Raw genomic sequence first — 22,164 nt, forward strand, 5'->3', positions numbered from 1 at the left:
ATCTGTGCAAGAACTCAGCTAACATATGTTTCCGTATATAAAAGCTATCTTCAAATTTTGTACACCAAAAACAACTTTTGAAGAATAAAATCTTTGTCGGTAATATTTATCTTGATCATACTTTTCTAAAAAACGGCGACATATTTGTTTTAGTGTTTGGTTATACTTAGTAACATTTCACTAAACATGCATGAATCAAGTTGAAATTATTTCCCATTTGTCTTCAAACCAAACCATAATTTATTTGTTAATCAGCCACGCCATCTATCCATATCTTATTAAACTAATGAAACTAGAAACAAATAAACGAAATAAGGTTTGGATGAAGTATAACAGTACTTCAAAAGACCTTTATTATAGCAAAGCGTTTTATCAGCTTTGGCTAATTGATAAATACTTGAAATATTTTTTTATATATATTTTAGAAGCATTTCCTTCTAAACTTGCTCATTTTTTCCTCCAAAAATAATAATTTAGTTATTTGAAGTTATCAATGTAATAGAGATTTTTTCAAGGAATACGTTCATTTTCCCAATGCAACGGTGCTATTATGTTGTGGTTCAAGTATGAATTTCTAGAGATTTTAGCAAAATATAACCATCGAAGCTTCTTTTCTTTGGAATATTCAAGCAAAAATACAAAACGATTAATGAAATTCATTACTTTGATAACGGAATAAATTTATAGATTTAGGTCATTAACATGTTGTTAATTAAATTTTTGATAGTTGATGTTTTCTCAGTATGTTTGAAAATAGAAAGAAAAATACCAGACAGTATTTAACTCGCCCCTCAGTGGCACAGCGTTATGTCTGCGGACATATACTGCTAGAAACTGGATTTCGATAACTGTGGTGGGCAGAGCAAATATATCTCTTTGTGTAGCTGTGTGCTTAATAACAAAACAACAACAACTATATTTAACTCGCCCCTCAGTGGCACAGCATTATGTCTGCAGACTTATACTGCTAGAAACTGGATTTCGATAACTGTGGTGGGCAGAGCAAAGATAGCTCTTTGTGTAGCTGTGTGCTTAATAACAAAACAACAACAATTATATTTAATTCCAATAAAATCAATTAAGAATCTTTACTTTTATTGATATGTTTGACAAGTAATAAATATATATATGAATCGTTTTCTCATTTTTTAAGCTTTATTAAAAAACAACAACAACAATTGTAAACTTACAACGCTAAAGCCCTTGATTAGATTCCCCGGTGTAGACTTAACGCAGATGGCCTATTGTACTCTACTCAAAAATAAACAAACCAAAAAATCTAACTAAATGGCACTAAGATTGCGCAACTGAAAATATTGTTTACTTTTTGTTTTTAATAGTTAAGAAATTCATATCTTGAAGTTAGATTATACAAGAACGTTTGTTATAATACAGTTTTTTTTTCTGTATAAAGATGTCAAATGTTTAATAAATCATGGTGATCACATCCTCAACCAATAGCTTGTTTGTTTGTTTTTAATTAAGCACAAAGCAACACAATGGGTTATCTGTGCTCTGCCCACCACGGGTATCAAAACCCGGATTCTAGCGTTGTAAGTCTACAGACATGCCGCTCTGCCACTAGAGGGCCAACCAGTAGCGGAATACATTGAAATTTTACTTCCCTTTTTTCAGACCAGGAGACATTCTTGTCTGTTACTGATGTCTTGTACATCATACTTCTGGCTTCTGGAAACTTTATTTTTTTTCTTTTTGCATTTTAAAAAATAGGTTTTTGATTACGCAAACCTATTTTAGTGTGCTTTAGCACAAGTAAATTTTTATTATTGGTACCTCCAATGCTAATCGCTCTTCCATTTAAAAAAATAACACACTCCATGGTTTCGTCAGTCGTAAATACCACATACTGAGATACAGTAATAAGATGGTAAACATTAAGGTTTGAGAAAATTCATATTACAAAACAGTTTTCCTTTGTAATACTTGTTCTTTCATTAGTTTGTTTGTTTGTATAATAATTTTCACGCAAAGTTACGTGCAGGATTATCTGAGTATAGCTGTCCCCAACATTGGATTGGCAGACCAGAAGAAAGGCAAAGAGTCAACGATATTTATCGACAACTCTTGAGCTTCTCTATCTGACCTGAATTATGAGGATTTAACGAGGACCGAATTTTTACAGCAACGAGACGCGAAACAAGAATTCTAGAATTCACAATCGAGGCAAACTAAGCACTGGGCCACACTTTGCCAAATGTCAGTAGTATCTTCACTTACTTTGTGTAAACGTAGTACTAAAAGTACCTGATTAAACTCTTCTGTAACTAAAGTGTAATATTAGTTTTCTTTAAAATATGAAACATTGTCCAGACTAGTGTGGAATAACAACATTTTATTAAAGTATTTAATATTTTACTTCAAACTTCCTCAATTCAAGATATTACAACAAATATACTGCTTTCAATATCGATATTAACAAACCTGATTCCTTAAAATTAACAGCTATTATTAACATGAAATCAAACGTTGAATCATTTCTTCATATCCCTTTTTGTAGCATCGACGAAGAGAAATGCTGTAATCAAGCTTTCACGTTACATTACACTATTAGCTCCTCTTATAATCCCTATTCAAAGCTATTTTCGAGTAATAAAATTTCATAACGACAAATACTAATTGCTTTTTCCTACAGAAGGGCCATTCAATATCTTAGATACCAGTTGAAGTTACACTACGTTCATTATCTCGTAATATACAAAATTGAAATATTGAATGACAACTGGAGCTTCAGTTAATTGTGAAATTTTAAGTATTCTAATGAATTGTATTTTTTTTTAAATAATGATCATACAATGAGAAGAAAAGAAATTCTGAAACCAGAATGTTTATAGTATCGAAATACAAATTAAAGAACTGTCTTTTATACAGAAAGTACTGATGTCGTTCTAAGTAAGATTTACTTTATTAAGAGAAATGTGGCTATTTATTTACTCTACGTATATAGTCACGTGGCTACTTATGTAGTCATGCGGTTACTTATTTACTATATATAGTCACGTGGGTCCTACATCTTATCTATAATAATAAAAGGGCATGTCTGTGTGACCGCCATAGCGCCAAGAGCAAAGAACCAAGAAACCTAAAATTTTACACCCATACTAAGTGGACCCTAAAGATGTGCACCTGGGTATTATTACTCATCTTCGTGCGTGCGCGCATGCGCGTGCACATCTTTTTATGCGAAGAACCGCATAGAAAAGAAATGTGACCGCCATAGCTCCAAGAAGAAAGAACCTATAAACCTGAAATTTTGCACCTATACTAAGTGGACTCTTAGGGTTTACACTTGGGTATTATTACTTATCTACTTGCGTGCATATGCATCTTTTTAATGAGGCAAGCCAGCGAAAAACCACATGGAAAAAAAAATTGGTTCCTTATATTACAAATAGAAAACCAGATAGACAGACAGACACGCACATGCGTGTCTGTGAATGTGTGACCACCATAGCTCCAAGAACAAAGAACCTAGAAACCTGAGTTTCTACAACCATACTAAGTAGACCCTGAGGATGTGCACTTTGGTATTATTACTTATCTTATCCACGTGCGTGCGCATCTTTTAAATGAGGCAAGCTAGCAAAAAAGTACATAGAAAAGAAGTGGTTCCATATATAACAACCTCTAATATATAGAAAAGCCAGTGCGTTTTGGTAACAACGTGTTTTAACAATGGCTTTTATGTCGCTTACCAACAAAAGTATATGCTAATATTGTTGTTAGTCTATGTGATGAAAATATGAAATGAAATGTATAAACAACAAAACTCGAAAAATATTTGTTTATTTCTTAATTTAGAGTGTTTATTGATTAAAGAGGTTTGTTTTTTATTAAAAACGTTGGTGATATAACAGAAAATACCTTAATTCAGTAACGAGTTAAGTTTAAAATCAAACATGACGTGACCCACACTGGCTTATATATAGTTTAGTTAAGGTGACGTAGAGTAGCATCTATGATTATCTATAACACAGTCATCTAGAATGTATCAATCTAATATCCCGAGCGAAGCCGGGTACTTTCGCTAGTGATATAATAAAGAAGAGGGAACCAAAGATGGACTTAGAGCACGGAAAAGTTACAATGTTAAAAATCAAAAATAAAATAATAAACCTTATATGTCTGTACTCGCCTGAATATACAGAAAAGAACAATAAGCAATACTTCAAATGTTAAAATATTTATATACGTCCTAAAATAACACCAAAAATCGCATACAGAAGCCACTAAGTGCGTGCTTTCGTGATGAGTATAAGTTGTTTTACAAATCAAAGAAACTATAAAAACAAAACACTTTTGACTCATTGGATTTTCCAAGTGAAGTGCAATCAAACAGGGGAAAATTTAGTGTGTATATAAATATATATGTACACACATAGACATATTCCTGTCAGGCAGTTATGGCTATTTGTTTCTGGACCTTGCTATTAAACTACCTTTTTGAAAATGTGTGTAGTTTTGATTTTAATGCCTTACCTCTTTATTGTCGAAATGATTCAGGTTTGAATGAACACATCACAGAAAATTAATCACATGTGAATATTCTATACGACTTCTGTCAATCGAATTGTTAAACAGTTCAATCATAAGTATGTTGTTGGCAAATCTTTATTCCGAACAGGGATGTTTAAATGGGAAACAAAGTGTCTAGGATAACTATACTTGGTACTTTAAATGGGTGAAATGTATTCCAGCCATGATCCGAATATGTCTCACAAAGAAACTGATAGTTTTTCAATCTGCTAATTAATTTATTTCTCTTTTTTTTTTGGAAAACAAGAAATAACGTAGTAGTCCTAGATATTTTAAAATAAAGTTTTTGATGCAGCTTGGTGCACAAAAAAGACGAAACGATAATCAAGGTACGACAGTCTTCTCCAATTAGAAATAAATTTCATTCTCAATCTATTGAAGGATGTAGCTCACTGATTTCACTCAAATGATGTGCTTCCAATTTATTAGAGGATGTAGTTAATTGATTTAATTCAGATGGTGTACTCCTATTCTATTGAAAGATGTATTCACTGATTTCATGAAGATATTGTGTTCCTATTCTATTGAAGGATGCTATTCACTGATTACATTCAGATGGTGTACTCACAAGCTCTTGTAGGATGTAGTTCACCGACTTCGTGCAGATGGTGTATACTTCCAATCAATTGAAGGATGTAGGTTCGCTAATGTCATTCAGATGGTATACTCCAAATATATTGAAGAATGTCGTTTACTGATCGCATGCAATTGTGTACTCCAGATCTATTGAAGGGCACTCTTCAATGATTTCATTTCTTTAGTGTACTACCAATCCTTTGAAGGATGTGGTTCAATTATTTCATTTAGATGATGTACATACAAGCGACTAAAAGATGTAGTTCACTCATTTCATGCAAATGGTGTACTACAAATCGATTAAATGTTGTAGTTCGCATATGATACATTTCTGGTCTATTGAAGGATGTAGCTCACTGATGCCATTCAGTTGGTGTACTCCCAATCTGTTGAATGATGTACTTCAGTGATTTTATTCAGATGTTGTGCTCCAAAGCTGTGAAAGATGTGGCTCACTGATTTCATTTAGATCGTGTACATAGAAAATTACAAGCCATATAATAACTTTTTTATTTTCATACTTAGCATACTTCATTAGAAAAAAACCAAAGTTAGCATGATATTATTAAGATTCCAGCATTGTCTCCACTGTCTAAATCTAAAAAAGAAAAACAACAACACAGAATGAAGAAATCGCAGCTCTTAAGTCCCATGCTCATTTACAGATAGCTAGAACACACACATATAAATATCGTTGTTGGCTCTTGTGATACTCACTCAGCACGTCAGTTCTTTTGCAAAAAGTAATATTGTAACTTTTAAGCGATAGAGGGAGTTCAAGCTGAGTTCAATGACCTTCAAGACCTAACCTAGGCTTCCTGAATCTTCTGTTCCCATTGGGCGATGAGCAAACTTCGTCTTCTTTGGCCACTGAAAATCGAAGGCTGAAAAAGAAATATATGCGTTCATTACCAAGAAATAAGTTTCGCATAGATTTTAGTTTTGTACAATACACTGAACATTGAGAATAAGATAATTTCCTGTACGATTCGTCTACATGGATTAAACAGTATTGGTGTTATATCATGTTTAACTTTTATTCATTTTTATAATATTTAGCTATATTCCTAGGGAAATATGCATTTGGAACATATGGACCTGCAGATTTTCCGATGAGCTACTGGTGTGTGTGTGTGTGTGAGGGGGGATATGGTAAGATAGATTGCAAATAAGAAGTTTATTTATTCATCTAAAGGAACCGAGTTTTCAGGGTAGTTTTATTGTAAATGGCTCAATTCTACTACTTTTACGAGTTCACTTTAAATTTATTAACTATCAATTCAATAATATAGGTTAACTCCGGAAATGATAACTACAACGTACATACACGATCACACCATCTGCAGTGTTTTTATGTACAAGATATGCTGAAACAGGGGTGATAATTCCAATGATGTTTGAGCTTAAATTTCAAGTAATTATTCCACAACTTAAAGTATAAAGTAACAATTTAAAAAATACTTGGATTTATTAGCCCTAAATTATCGATAGGGTCTGGACACAAGTGGATTTCTAAACACGTGTTTTTAAACTATTCATGCACAGATTGTTGATTACTGATTCCTAATACCATATGAGTCACTTAAAAATGTAAACAAAAGTACCCTCAACATTGTATTTAACTAATTTCAGTAGTTTTTCCTAGGGTTTTATATTTATTTAGATAGAAAATGGGTGATTTTACAGTTTTTGTTTAGTTTGTTCATGCTATTGATTGGTATAACGGACATACACATTTCTAAATATGATCACTCGCAGGGCTTAGCACGGTCTCGTGGTTAGGGCTCTCGACATGCAGTGTGCTGGTCGCAGGTCCGAATCCCTTCAGTGAAAATATTCGCCCTTTTCATCGATCATGGCGTTATGATATGGCAGGAAATCCCATTTTTCGTTGGTAAAGAGTAACCGAAGAGTTTGCATGTGTGGTGTTGACTAGCTGCCCTACCTCTAATCTATCACTTCAAAATTAGGGACAGTTAGCGCAGATAACCCTCGAGTAACTTTGCGCGAAGCTCAATGAAACAAACAAACCAGCACTTGCGTCTCGTTACCGAAAAAATAAATCATCGTATCGTAGGTCTGTTATAAAGGTGACGGTCAAATCCCTCTACTTGATTAGAGTAGTCTAACAGTGGCGGTGGGTGCTGTTGACTACCTGCCTTATTTCCCGCTGGTCTATCATAAGAAATTAGGGACGACTAGCACAGATAGCCCTCGAGCAGCTGTGTGCGAATATCCGAAATGAAACAGAAACTCTCCAATATTAAAAAAAAAGTCGGTAAGTTGACGATTAGAAATATTTTATCTAGATATATTGCACCGTAGAGCTTTTGTTTTGGATAAATTCTATGTTCAGCCTCTATCTCATAATGATATTAAAATAATTCATTTTACCAGAAAAGCCAAGAGCATCTTTATATACTGAAGCTTATGATTTTATTTCACTGTCACTATTTCGTAACGTGTTCCAAAAGTTTAATGGGAAGTTTCAGTTTTCATTTTAAAACAAACGATAAACACAATGTTTTCAGTCGATAGTTTCAAAGTTTAATGGGGGGTTTCAGTTTTCATTTTAAAACAAACACACGGCCATGTTCTCAGGCGGAACAGTGGTAGGCTTACGGACTTAAAACTAAAAAATCCGGTGTTTGATTCCCTGCGGTGGGGAGCGCGCAATACACAAACAAACACGCAGACGCTGAATGTTAAGTCTGCTGGTTAAACAAAATCGCGTAACATGTAAACTGTCACTTTCACGTCTTACTAGCTACCACACAAGGATTGTTTCCAAGAAGAATGGCCCGGCATGGCCAGGTGGTTAGGGCGCTCGACTCGCAATCTGCGGGTCGCGGGTTCGAATCCCCATCACACCAAACATGCTCGCCCTTTCAGCCGTGGGGGCGTTATAATGTGACGGTCAATCCCACTATTCGTTGGTAAAAGAGTAGCCCAAGAGTTGGCGGTGGGTGGTGATGACTAGCTGCCTTTCCTCTGCCTTCCCTCTAGTCTTACACTACTAAATTAGGGACGGCTAGCGCAGATAGCCCTCGTGTAACTTTGCGCGAAATTCAAAAAACAAACCAAGAAGAATGTAAAACAAAGTGGAAAACTGAACCTTGTTACGATTGTGTTAATATATAACTATAGTGATTAGGAAAAATTTCGAAAAATCTATATACTTTAATATCCCATGAATAAATGCAAATAATATGTCAACCACATCTGCTGTATTCTGTGCCAACGAGGCCTTTTGTCCAATACCAGTGCTCATCATGTCGACTGGGATAAGACAGGCATAGTAGTGATCTAGGTGTTAATTATATCAACTACCTTAAGCAACTTCCCGTACGATGTAAACTGCATTAAGTAAGTTAATTATAACTAATACCAAGTATATTATGTCATTTACTTATCAGATTAGTGTAAGTTTGTTTGTTTTGCACAAAGCCACAGTGGGTTATTTGCGCTATGTACACCGCGGGGAATCGAGTCCCGGATTTTAGCATTGTAAGTCCGTCAACTTACTGCTGACCAACCGGAGTACTTTAGGGTAAGGATTAATAATATAGTACAATTATTATTTATATAACTAGCACCAATTATTTATATATTATTTGTATTTGAATCAACTTTACTATCATTCAGAAGAACTGGCGAGCCAGCATGCTAGTCATCTTGTTCCTGGAGCGGGTCCAGCAATCACAGCGTCAACGGGAGAAAACTACATTAGTAACTCTAAGTACTTATGAGTGAAAGTAAAGAAGAATATGTTACAATATGTCAACCACACTACGTCTGCCATAGTCAGTGCCGACGAGGCCTTTCGTTCAATACCAGTGCTACTTAGGCTGGTTGCGATAAGACAGACAAAATATTAGTGGTCTAGGTTTTACTTATATCGTCAGTTTCACGAACAAGAACTATTATGGTGTGAACTACATTAAGTAAAATTAATTGCAATATTTATCAATTTTATTAAATTATTCAATGATCAGATTATTATGGTAAAGATTAATAATAATAATTATTGTTTTTATATTTTTAATATTTAACACCATTTATTAATTTATTATTATTATTTTAAATTTGAACTAACTTTACTGTCATTCAGGCTAGTTTTCTTATTCCTGGAGAGGTCAACCATCCACAGCGTCAACGGGAGGAAACTACATTAATAATCCTAAATACTTATGAGTGAAATATATAATTCAACATGACGACTTTCACGTATTTAAAGCAATGTTGTACCAGACGCTTTATTCGGTAGCTTAAAATAAGTTATACGAGGCCCAGCATGGCCAGGTGGTTAGGCACTCGACTCGTAATCTGCTCGCCCTTTCAGCCGTGGGGGGCGTTATAATGTGACGGTCAATCCCACTATTCGTTGGTAAAAGAGTAGCCCAAGAGTTGGCGGTGGATGGTGATGACTAGCTGCCTTCCCTCTACTTTTACACTGCTAAATTAGGGACGGCTAGCGCAGATAGCCCTCGTGTAGCTTTGCGCGAAATTCAAAAAACAAACAAACAAGTTATACGAACGTACTATTGGATCTACAGGACTCTCCAAAACACCATTTTCGGATAGGTCAGGGTTGCTATTTGACCTCTCTTGATCAAATGGTTCCAGCTGGTCGTCGTCCTCTAATTTGTGGAGATTGGGCTGAGAACTGCCAAGAAGGTGCGCCCTCTGAAGTCTGAAAGGCCAGAATTCAAAGAGATTCAAATACTTTGAAGATTAGTAAAAAACAAACCACATTGGATCAGTAACATTTTTACGAAGTTCGCTCAGATAAATGGGTGTTAAAGAAAATATAAAGGATGGAATTAATCGGACATAATGAATAAAATATTAAAAATATATGATCAGGGTTTTGTTATTTGTAGCTTAGTTCTTTGACCAAACACATGCAAGCTAACTCCTAAATAAAAGAGCTTTACAATAGAAGACACTATAGTTGATGAAGTGAGAATACAGCAGCTTTGAGTAATATTAGCACTCTATAAATTCTATAAAATGTTTATTCTGTGTTTGTATAAATGGCGGTGTAAGTTGTGAGATAAAACTAATCACTTGTTATGTTTCGATTTGGGTGTGTCACAAAACACAACCCAATTAAAATAATCTCTAAAAATGAATCCAATAGGTCCTGAAAACATAAGATTAAGCTATTATTAAAACATGTTTCGATCGAGAATATTGCATTTACAAAGAAATAAAGCAAAAACAACAAAATCTCATATATTGCAAACAATTGAAAAGCCTTTTATACAGTAATGGAAAATGCAGATGGAAAAACGAGTATTATAATTATGGCGTGTGTGTATTACTTCTTAGTCCAAAAGAAATATATAGGTTAGTTTCCTCGATAATCCCCAACTTTTTAGTACGCTTACGCTGAACGAATTGAGTACGTCTCATAAAACACTACAATGCCAAACATAACTATAGGTTTCAAATATATAAATTACCATTTAGAAAGCTACTAGAAGAAAGAGTGGCACAGATGCTAAGAAAGAAGCACTTATTATTCTCAGATTAGATACGAACTTGTTCTTCTTGTTTTAACATATTCCTATAGTAAAACAACAAGAAAAGTATAACAAAGAAAAGCCCTAAACCTGATGTGGCAGGTATACTAAATACAGAAAACTAGTTTATCATTCCTTAAACTATATTGAAACTGTTTGAATGACTATATCCATTACTTAACTTGGCACACTTTTCTACGCTTTCTTGTTTGTTATTTATAATAATATTGCTCTACAGGTTGCGCTTTCAGTAATAAGCCATAAGTTCTCCGAATAAACGTGAACACAATTAAATTTCAAGTAAAATTACGTAATGCTGCACCTATTCTTTCGCTTATGTTTTGTTCAACGATAAAACATATTACAAAAAGCTATTTTTCCAAAAACAAGTGCCTCATTTCAAACAACATTGTAGCAATTAGTTGAGAAAGAGCCCTTTTACAACGAAAAATGGGCTTTCTAAAAGGCCAATTTCGCTTCAGAAGCCACAGTTTTCACTAATATAAAATTTAAATATTGTTAAGTTCCGAAGGACGTAGCCATGTGTAGGTCTTGGGTTTTAACAACTTGAATGTGGTAACCCATTTAATGAAACATCTAAAACAATATAGATGCCAATCTCCACAAGTTTAGGTTACATCCATCATTTATAATGCTAAAGGAAATATTTGCCAATATCGCTTTCAAATTGCGGAAACAGTCTTATTATGTTACTTTTAATTAGGGAAAGATATCTTATGGGAGATTTCAAACGGTTTATCAAACAATGAATTCTAAAAACATATGACTGAAGATAAAAGAGAATATGTAATCATATGTCAACCAACCACACTACCTATGCCGTATCCAGAACCGACGAACCCTTTTCCCCAATACCAGAGGTCATCAGGTCGGTTGGAAAACAACAGACATAGTAGAGGTCGATGTGAAAAGAATGGTCAAAAACCTATTGAAGCTGCTTGGAGTCAAACGTCTTCTGAAAGATAAAGTGCGCAAGGATAATTTCCCTTTTTAACCCCCGTAAAGTGATTACAACATAATTTGTTTAATTACTACTTCTTAGAAAATTAAATATTACCTAAACATCGAAAGCAAAGTACGTCTGAAGAAGGAAAACGTAAAGCGGGAGTGGATGGTCGAAGGTATGCTTTATCTGGATGAAGTGGACCCAAAATGATGGAAATCAGAGAAAAACACAAGAGAAATAAACATAAACAGAAGCAGCCTAATGACCATCTACTTTTTTAACCTAATCTTTTTACCTTATCTTTATGCTCCGTTATATATTGTATTTCAGAATCTTTAATTGTTTAAAGTGAAATGCTATTTGGATAAAAAAAAACTCAATTCGAAATGAGAAAATCGCAAATCACTTGAAGTTTACTAGACTGAAGTAGTACCTCCTGTATTGAAAATTTCACATTTACAAAAATACTTAAAACAGAACACGCGCAATAACTTACGAACCAGATAAAAGGAAAATATAATATTGAATGAAAACACTATTTATTGGTGACCTGTACATGTAATGGTTTATTTTGAAAGATCTTGCAATTTCAAGTAGATAAAAGTTTTAAATATCCCAAAACCTCAAATAAAAACAAGAAAAACAAACAATAAATGTTCTTGAAATGCAATTACGTAATTTAAGGGTAAAAGTATAACGAGAACCCTTACAGTAGCCAACGACAATTTTGGTATAATGACTCGAAAATAACAACCAATAAATGTGTTCGTGAAATGCAAATATATAATTTTAAATGCAAATTTTCAATGAGAACCTTTAGAGTAGCCAACAGAAATATTGGTATATAACTTCCAATTCGCTTATACTAGTTTTTAATTTGATTTAAGATGTCTGCTCTTAGAAGAGAAGTACAAGCCTTATTTCTTACCTCAACTCCTCCTCACGATCTTTTAGCTCCTTTAATTCCTCTTGAATCTTTGATTCCGCAGATGGAAGAGACTTTCTATTCAGCATAGGTGGTTTTTCTTCCTTATTGTCCTTACTTATAACCATAGGAGGCAAGGTGTTGAAATGCTCGTTTGTGTGTTTTATTGGCTGTACAACTGAAGAACTTCTAATGGGAAAAGGATGTGCGAGGCTTTCTTTGCAATTCGGGAGTTTGCTGGTTGAGGGACTTTTTAAGCTCGAAAAAGCACGAATTTCCCTTCCTCGACTAGCAATGAATTTGTGCATACTGATTCCTCTATTTCCTGTTGGATTCTGAATGAACCTTCGTCCTGGCAGGGAGATGGTATTAGAAGAGCTCATAGAGTTAGGAGGGGAAGGAGGATTTCTGGGTTCCTTATCATAAGTATAACCATTCGTGACAGAAGTTAATTTAGCTGGTGATGGAGCATTGTCCATTCCTACGCCATGAATCTGGGTTGGTATTTGTCGCAAAGAATCATCAGAACACATATTACGCGACTGAGTTGATAATACATGTGTTGATGGAGCTTCATTCTGTTGGGTTGAAAATAGAATTATATCATCATGTTTTTGTGGTTCTATAGTTTCTGAAACTACTTCTTCTTGAATGGTGATATCACCCTCACCTAACCGGGCAACCTTAGAATCAGTTCTTTCTTGAGATATTGTTTGAATGTGACCATCAGCTCGAAGCGCCATCTCACGCTGTGTCTGTTCATCTATTTCCTTCTGGATTCTAGATGAGGCAAGCATTTTCTGAGTGTTGCCACTAAACATAGAAGATGTAAATGATGTTAATCTTGGCACGCTGCTTGAGACAGAACTTTGAGAATGAGGTTTCCATACTTTACCTTCTGATGCCATCGGAGTTAACCAACCTCGCTCTTTCCTTAAAGCATCTTCTCTTTCTTTAGCTAAACGGATTTCTCTTTCTACTGGGGTTTCATTTGATGCTTTACAATAATGCCCTGTTTCCACATTCTCCTGGTCTGAAAGTGGACGCACTTTTATGTTCTCTTTCCACCTATAAGTGAAAGCAGATTCCAAATCGTGGTGTTGACCACCATGTAAATCATTCAATGATATCGCTGAAGTGACATTATGTTCAGGCTGGATAGAGCTTGTAATTGACGACTGACGTTCAGAACATAGATTATCATCAAATAAGCTTTCATACTTTACAGAATGTTCAGACTGGGTATTTCCAAGATTAATGTCATTATTTTCATTGTTTAGCGAGGTTTCATTGACAAGAGGTGGCTGGGCTTGACCTCGCAGTTGTCTAAGTTCATTCTCCCGTTCTTTGAGTTCCTGAATCTCCATGGCAATCCTCGAATTGATGTTGTAACTAATATAAAGATTTTGCGTCTTTTGGTGCACGGATGGAGGAGAAGATGATAGTCTTTCCATTGGATGCTGAGGTACCTGAATTTTATCTACTATTGTCGAGGGGTTATCACTTGTAGACACTTGATTTATAGCATTCGGAAAAATGTTATGTCTTTCTTTAGCAAGCATATCTTTCTTCTCCTTCTGGAGTCGAATTTCTCGCTCAATAAAATTTGTCTCCATTTTGAAAGACTGTGCAGTTGTTTGTATGTAAAATGTTGGCTCAAATGTTTTGTTTTCGTAGATATTTCGGTGACCAATATTAACATAGGTACTCGGAAAACGATCTTCTACTTCACCAACACTTCCATCCGATAGTCTTTCTGTGAAAAGATCGCTCCGCAACGAAGAATCTTGAGAATTGTCAAGTAGTCGGGTCAGTGACTTACCACTTTTTCGTATTCGTTCGTGCTCAATTTCAAGGCTGTCCAGTGCGATGGTGTTCTCTATACCAGAAAAAGTATTTACGGTTATATTTAATGAATCATTACAATAATTGTTTAGGTCGAGAAGAGTGGGTTCCTTCTGAGAAATGTTTAATTGTGACGTAGTATTATATTTAGGGTGTTCGTTCTGAATGGCCAATCTTTCTTTGCAGACCAAGTTTGAGTTATTAATCTCCGTTCGTGAGTGGATAGGAGAAACTTCTTTCGAACCATCAAAAGTTTGCTGAGCCATCGTCAGTCTTTCCCAATATTTTATGGTCTTCTGTTTGTTTTGAATGATGGAGTTCGAATCTGTTGGTTGGAAAAGCGAAAAAGAAAATACATTTAAAACTTTTAAATGTATCGCATTTTAGCTCAACATCCCTACAGTTTCAGATGCTATTACTTATTTGTCATATCATTAAATTTTGATTGCAGTAAGGTTCAGTGAAGTCAATGCGCTCACTTACAAAGCTAAGTATACCTTTCTGTTGCTTCTTTTTCTCTTAAATATAGTTTATGACCTTAAATAAATTAAACTATATTGTTCTGCTAAACTATAAACAATATTGAAACTTCTAAGCCAAATACTTGTTTAGTTGTGCTGCAATACGCTCAGACATATATAAGCAAATCAAACATGAAATAAATACTTAGACGATTTACAAAAAAAAAACCCTATAATTGAATATCAAAACGTGATTTATAAACACATGCTTTCGTAACACTTATTGTACCTTTGACCTTTAAGTGAGAAATTTAAACTGATGGTGAAATGAATGACACTATTTCTAAATAGATGACAGGTGAGCCTGAAGTGGTCAAACTACCATTATGTGTTCTGGAAGCATACTAGTTTCGTATTAATATTAACGCGTAAGTCGTTACCTGTTCAACAAAGCACGCTCACTTTATAGGTCAGAACTAAACATTAGCTAAATTGAAATGCTGTTCCTTCTTAAATAACAAATGAAAAGCAATAAAATGAATATTATGTATTTATATATGTATATCAAACAATTTAACCAATACTCTTAAAGAAAAGACAGAGTAGAACATAACTTAATGATAAATCGAGAACCATATGTAGTTTACCTATGGAGTCAATCCGACAAAAAGTAGTTAAGTTTCTCCAATTGAAAGTATTGAAAATATTCAGAGAGAAAAACAAAACCTTGAATCAAAATTCATGAAAGTTTATTTTTGCATTCTTTTCAACTTTCTGGATAATTCTAAAATGTTAAACAAATACAAGAATAATAATATAATTTTTGCACTGTCTAAATGACTTGAAATAACAATTATACGAAAACACGTGGTAGATTACAAAAACAAAATTCAGTTATAAAAAGTCAGTCGCCGAAACGTTGACCGCATAACATAATCCCCTTTAACTTATAGCTGTTTCAACCAGTTCTTCATGTTTACAGAATTTATTAAGCTGCAGTTGATTTTTTTTTATTTCTGTTATTACTTTATTCATAAGGAGGTTTAGTTTGTCTTTAATTTTTAACTGATCCGTTAGAGAGCTACTTAAATCGAATAGTGAGATTTGATCGTCACTTTTATAGCGCACTTACGGATTTACAAAGTTAAAATCCGGGTTCGATTCCCTGCGTTTGACACAAGAGATACCTCAACATGGCTTTACTCTAAACCAAACAAACAAACTTCACAAGTTAAGTACCTCTTTTTTTCTGCTTTTTTTTATTGTACCTTAAAGGTTTGCATGTAATCGGACACGCTTATCTACATAAACCTATTCTAAACCTATTTCTGATATAATCTCGGTCCTCAATGCGCTGTGGTTTCACTTGAGCACAATTTTCTTTTCAGAACGACCTGTTTTAAAATTTAAATTTAAGTAATACAACTTTTCTTTCTGATATGTAACAGATTCATATCATATACGTTTCAACTAGATTCAACATATCAGTAATCCGGTGAAGAGATATACTCTTTGATTACTGTAAAATTCACTAAATCTGTCCGAGAAGTTTTATTTTTTATGTCAGAAGTTTTGCGAAAAACTAAAAAGGGTCTTTTTTGCTCACAACAGTCTCCAACTTTGACCTGATAGGCTAGAGGAAAGTTAGCTAATCAACAGCACTACATGTGAACTCATAGGCTACTCTAATTGAATGATGGGATTTGAGCGTCACTCTTATAATGCACCCACGATCCCAAAGTGCGGAATATTTTTTCTGCGATAATGGGACGCGAACCTGGGATTCACAGATTCGTAATCTGGACACACTAGGTCACGCCTGGCACAGGTAAATGTAAAAGTACAAACCCTTGAACAATTTATTTCTGGTTGTAAGTATTTGTATCTTATTTACTTACTCTTAGACCCACTGAAAGATGGTTTACCAGCAAATAAGTATACCATATGAATGCAAAAACAAAAGGTCTTTTAATCCAATTGAGTCCTGTGATCTTGCTCGCTTGCCATCAAAACCTACTATCTATATCCCGATTTCTCGAACAACGAAATAATAAGTTTTCAATTAAAGAAGCTAGAGAGGGTTCTTAATTCTTAACATTATCAGGTAAACTAGCAGTATGTTTTTCTTTTGGGGAGAGGGGGTGAATTTGCAAGAAATAAACTGATTAGCATCACGACATTCTACTTTAAATAAAAATTAGTAAAACAAATTAATTGATTGTTTGAAGTTATGCACAAAGCTACACAATGGGATATCTATGCTCTGCCCACTACGGGTATCGAAACCCAGTTTCTAGCGTTGTAAGTTCGCAGACATACCACTGTACCACTGGGGGCAACAAATTAATATTAAATATTAATAGTTAATAATTCATTGTTTGTTTTTCATCCTTACTGCCAGAGCTGCCAATGACAACTTGAACATCGTCATAATTTACTACAGAACCGAACAGGCGTCGCTTGGCCTGGTGGTTGGATCGCGGGATCGAAACCAGTCCATGAACATGCTCGCCCTTTCAGTCGTGAGGGTGTTATCATGTGACGGTCAATCCTTCTGTTCATTGGTAGAGCGTAACCCAAGAGCTGGCAGTGGGTGGTGTAGAATAGCAGTCTTCCCTCTAGTCTATCACTTCACATTTAAAGCCAGCTAACGCAGATGTCCCTTGGGTAGCTTTGCCCGAAAGTCAAGAAACAAAATGTATTTATGTATAATTTTCTTTTTATATCCGCATGTGAAATTACCAGGAAAACATTAAATAACAACACCCTCACCCCTCTGATGACTCAGAGGTATATATATGAGGGCTTATAACGCATTAAGTTTCGACACTCGCGGTGGCTTTGTCCTTAATAAGTAACAACGCCGCCAGGAGGTAAAATTGTAATAATACTTGAATGTTCTTACTTCACGAGCAACCGTAGAAAAACATTTTTTGCCTTGAAAATTGCTAGGGTCATGAACCCTTATAAGTTTTAACTTAATAGGCATAAAGCAACAAACAAAATTATTGTCAATGTCGCTATTCTGTTTGTTTATTTTGTAGTTAAGCACAAAGCAACATAATGGGCTATCTGTGCTGTGCCAACCACGAGTACTGAAACCCGGTTTTAAGCGTTATAAACCTTTAGACTTACGAAGTGCCACTGGGAAAGGGGTAGCTACATTGAATGTTATCCTTAATGTTGGGAAGAAACCAACCAATAATCATTGGTTTAAAGCTTGTTAGGACTGTATGAGAACGTCATTTAAGAATCCTCATTTACAAGGTACTTCCATCTTTCGATCAGAGGTCATCCAATATCGTTGAGCCGAAAGATCGTTGTTATCTTGATGTCAGAAGTCAAAGGTCAAATGTGCCTATTATCTCTAATTCACGAATTAACTAGTAAAGTTAACTTTGGTTAAAAAATAATAATAACACGAGCATCGTGAATTTACCGAATGTTAATTTTGTATGCTTTCAATTTATGTTAGGATTAATCAAAGAAGTTTGTTTGGGAACGTCGAAACCTTTCAACTTTGAACCCGTTCACTTGAATACTTCGACTGTAAAAATGAGCACTGAAGAAGAACATAAAATAGCTCTAGTTTAAAAAAGAACACAAAGAAACAGACAGACTATTTTTTAGAATACTTTTAAAACATTACAGACTCAGTAGTTAAGATGTTTCACGATGTGACTGTAGGACTGGGAACAATTTTAACAACTGTCAGTGGCATTTGTTTTAAGAAACCTGAATATCACAAACAAGAGTTTTAATTTCTCTTAATTCCCACGTAGTCAAGCTAATCGTACATTAGAGCAACATTGTCACAAGCTGAGCCAATTTTCATACCAGTAACGATTCTTGAATGTTTGAAGTTTTGTTTATAAAACCTGATTCGTGATAAATGTAATGTTGAAAAACGGTCTAATTACCTTCTGAACGATGCCCTGAAACTGTTTTAAACAAGCTCAAAGTTAAAAACAAACAAACAACAGGTAAGAATTCAGTGAATGTATTACAGCACACCCTAAAACAGAGACGATAGTTTCAAGGTTATTATGATCTGTAATCTGATTATTTATAACGAAATAAATACCGACAAGTTAAAGAATTTCTGTCTTAAACCTTTAATGGGCAGAGCACAGATAGCCCATTGTGTAGCTTTGCGCTTAATTCCAAACAAACAAACAAACTTAAACATTAAGTATCGTAAAGGTATTGTTAAAGAGCACCAACAAAATCTCTGTTCCCAAGGTTACTTCATTGTTATTTTATCGTAGATCAAAGAACAATATTCCCAAAAATAATCAAACATTTAATATATCTTTGTTTCATAAAGTGTTTACTTTGTAAATTGGACAATAGCCAGAAGATCTGAGCACTTTATAACAAGATACACTTATTTGAAGGAGAGATTATATTATGGCCACTGTTTACCAAGATACACTTATTTAAAGGAGAGATTGTATTAAGGCCACTTTTTAACAAGATACACTTATTTGAAGGAGAGATTATATTATGGCCACTTTTTACCAAGATACACTTATTTGTAGAAGGAAGGAGTGTATTCTGAAAACGCCCCACTTACCAGCTTTCTTGTTCTGCGATTTATCTATAGACTGAATATTCATATCACGAACGAAACTAACACAATGACATACACCGAAATGGAATGTAAACAAGACGCTTCAGTGAAATCATATCAATAAAAATGCTGTTTGAACGACAGATATTTGATTAATTATCATCGTGGCTTTTTAAGAATATACGATATGATAAACCTAACCTGCTGATTAATAAAACAAGAAAACAATCTCTATCTGATTCGTCTTATTGATACACTCATATAAAAAATTCTGACATAAACTAGTGATAAACATTTGATTTTGGGACAATCTAAATTCAACAGCTTTCCAGTGCTGGAGTATACCGGGTGATAATATGTCATGTCATCTGTATAATGCCACTTTCTTTCTTACACGCCTAACGAAAGTCACTCTGTTCTGATTAGCAGCCATAGCTGATAATATTGATTTCTGACTAACATGAATAGCAATATTGTGGGATAATAATCCAGCACAATACATGGGAAGAAAAAGAGTAATTATCAACATATACATATATAGATAGACAAATAAATAAAATATGTATTTGTTGAACTTTGATAAGCCTACAGAACTACTGTTAGCATTCGCTACACCTATAAGTGAAACATTTCTTATTCATCATAGCTTTCAGCTTATTTACTCCTTTTGTAAGCTCCGTATCTAATATAATTTGAAAAATCTTTGTTGATATACGAAATTGAATAAACATTCTCTTTGCTGTTTGTTGTGCTAATTATTACCGCTTCTTTGCAGTTGTTGTTCTTTCGTTAAAATATTATCTATATCAATATACAAGGGTATACATAATAAGTATACATATTCACACTTAGGCATATATACACGTTCAGAATGAAAGAGAGATATCAATATATATGGCACAATGTACGAATGGAAAATTAGCAGCGTTAGTTCTAATGTATGTTAATTAAACTTACCCTATGCTTGATGTATGTTAATAAAACTTACCCTATGCTTGGTGTATGTTAATAAAACTTACCCTATGCTTGGTGTATGTTAATAAAACTTACCCTATGCTTGATGTATGTTAATAAAACTTACCCTATGCTTGGTGACAAAATATTTCTACAACCAACTTAAATTCGAGGATATATGCATTTATATCTTTCTATGTATTATTTAATGTATACCTAGATCAAAAGGGCGTATCCAGCACAATATAACCTTCTGAGAATCCCGAAGCGATACGAAACAAGTAAGGTGGTTTGTTAGGCCAGATGGTGTACCGGAACAAAATACAACACAAGCTCACCTGATTGGTCGGCCAAGTTAAATAGAGTCACGAGGTACTTCTGTTCTGAATTTACGCTTAGTTAAGCAAATGACTGGCGTTACTTACTTTAAAATTTTAAAATGTACCCCCGTAACAAATTTCAATTAACAGTGTTGATGGCTACTGTTACTCTCTTTTTCTCTAAGGCTTAGTAAACCTAAGCACTTGTAATACATGATGAACAGAAATATTTTAACCCTAGATTTACAGGTGGGATCCAAAGTGGTTCCCTTCTGGATTATAAGCACATTTTTAAAGGATTTATGTAAAGAACTACTTATGGGTTCATGACTTTGTTAGTTACAGGGTCCCTAATAACATACGAGTCACATAGAAAAAAAGTTAAAATTACCATCTGTATTGAAATTAGTCCCACTATAATATTGCTAAGATATCCTATGTGTATTTTCCATAGGAAATAAATAATTTCGCCCAATCTTACTCGATCAGGTTTTTACACTGTTTGCTGTAACAGGCAAACATGAAGTTACTCATGATGCAATATGTGGATCCCACCTATAGGAGTACTGCCGTATAGTTGGATTTTATACTGGCTTTTCAATGTAGGCGTAGGAGCATTGTCGTACAATAAAATAACTTTGCAGTTACTTATGGCAAAATAAAAGATGCTTTGCTTTCTATAAACATGCATTACAAGTTTGGTTAGTAGGCGTAGTCACGTAGATTATAACCATAAGCTTTGATATTCTTAATTAATCACTAGATTTTGGGTTTTCGTGGACACGAGTTTAGCTTTTCTAACTTAATCGAAGAAAACCCGAGTCACATAATTAAAATTGTAAACAAACATAGTAGAGTGATATTGAATAAAAAAAAAGGAAAAATCAAGTCCTCGTAACCCTAGTTACTGAGTTATCTAGCGTTCATACTTGGTGACAAGATATCTTTATAATCACTTCACAGCACGGCTAATTTTGTTTCTTTTCCTATGGTACTGCTAATAAAGTTTCGTAGACAAAATATCTACTTAAATCAGTGCAAGATATCTACTTAAATCAGTGTAAAAGGTTTCTTGTAATGGTACACACAAGAAGAAATGAATATTCAGCCTATAGCTGCATTTACTTCTGAAGATTCTACAAAGTAAGTGTAGAACATTCGAACTGTCTGAATGATTAATCAAGTTTTATTTCTCATGCATAAGTCCATTTGTCAATCCTCCCAAAAAATATATTTGAAACCGGAAACCCATTGTAGTGCAGCAGCCAAAGAAAGAAACAATCCAAGCACCGCCATAGTGTATATTATTTCAGGTTTTGTTTGTAATTAAGCACAAAGCTACACAATGGGCTATCTGTGCTCTGCCCACCACGGGTATCGAAACCCGGATTCTAGCGTTGTAAGCCCGCTGACATACCGCTGTGCCACTGGGGGGGGGGCTATTATTTCAGGTAACAGCAG

The 22,164-nt window shown here is 34.5% G+C and overlaps 1 protein-coding gene across 1 annotated transcript in view; it reads right to left on the minus strand.

The window, feature by feature from the left end:
* Positions 1-4,787: 4,787 nt before the first annotated feature.
* The window catches only part of LOC106458176, a 65,962-nt gene continuing 48,585 nt past the window's right edge, over positions 4,788-22,164 (minus strand). The window contains exons 3-5 of the mRNA XM_022384313.1: positions 12,554-14,720; positions 9,673-9,823; positions 4,788-6,014 (exon numbers count right to left, since the gene is read on the minus strand). Coding sequence (XP_022240021.1) covers positions 5,940-6,014; positions 9,673-9,823; positions 12,554-14,720 — 2,393 coding nt within the window. The 3' untranslated portion in view covers positions 4,788-5,939. The remainder of the gene's footprint in view (positions 6,015-9,672; positions 9,824-12,553; positions 14,721-22,164) is intronic.

Source organism: Limulus polyphemus, unplaced genomic scaffold, assembly GCF_000517525.1.
Source record: "Limulus polyphemus unplaced genomic scaffold, Limulus_polyphemus-2.1.2 Scaffold425, whole genome shotgun sequence".
NCBI lineage: Eukaryota > Metazoa > Arthropoda > Merostomata > Xiphosura > Limulidae > Limulus > Limulus polyphemus.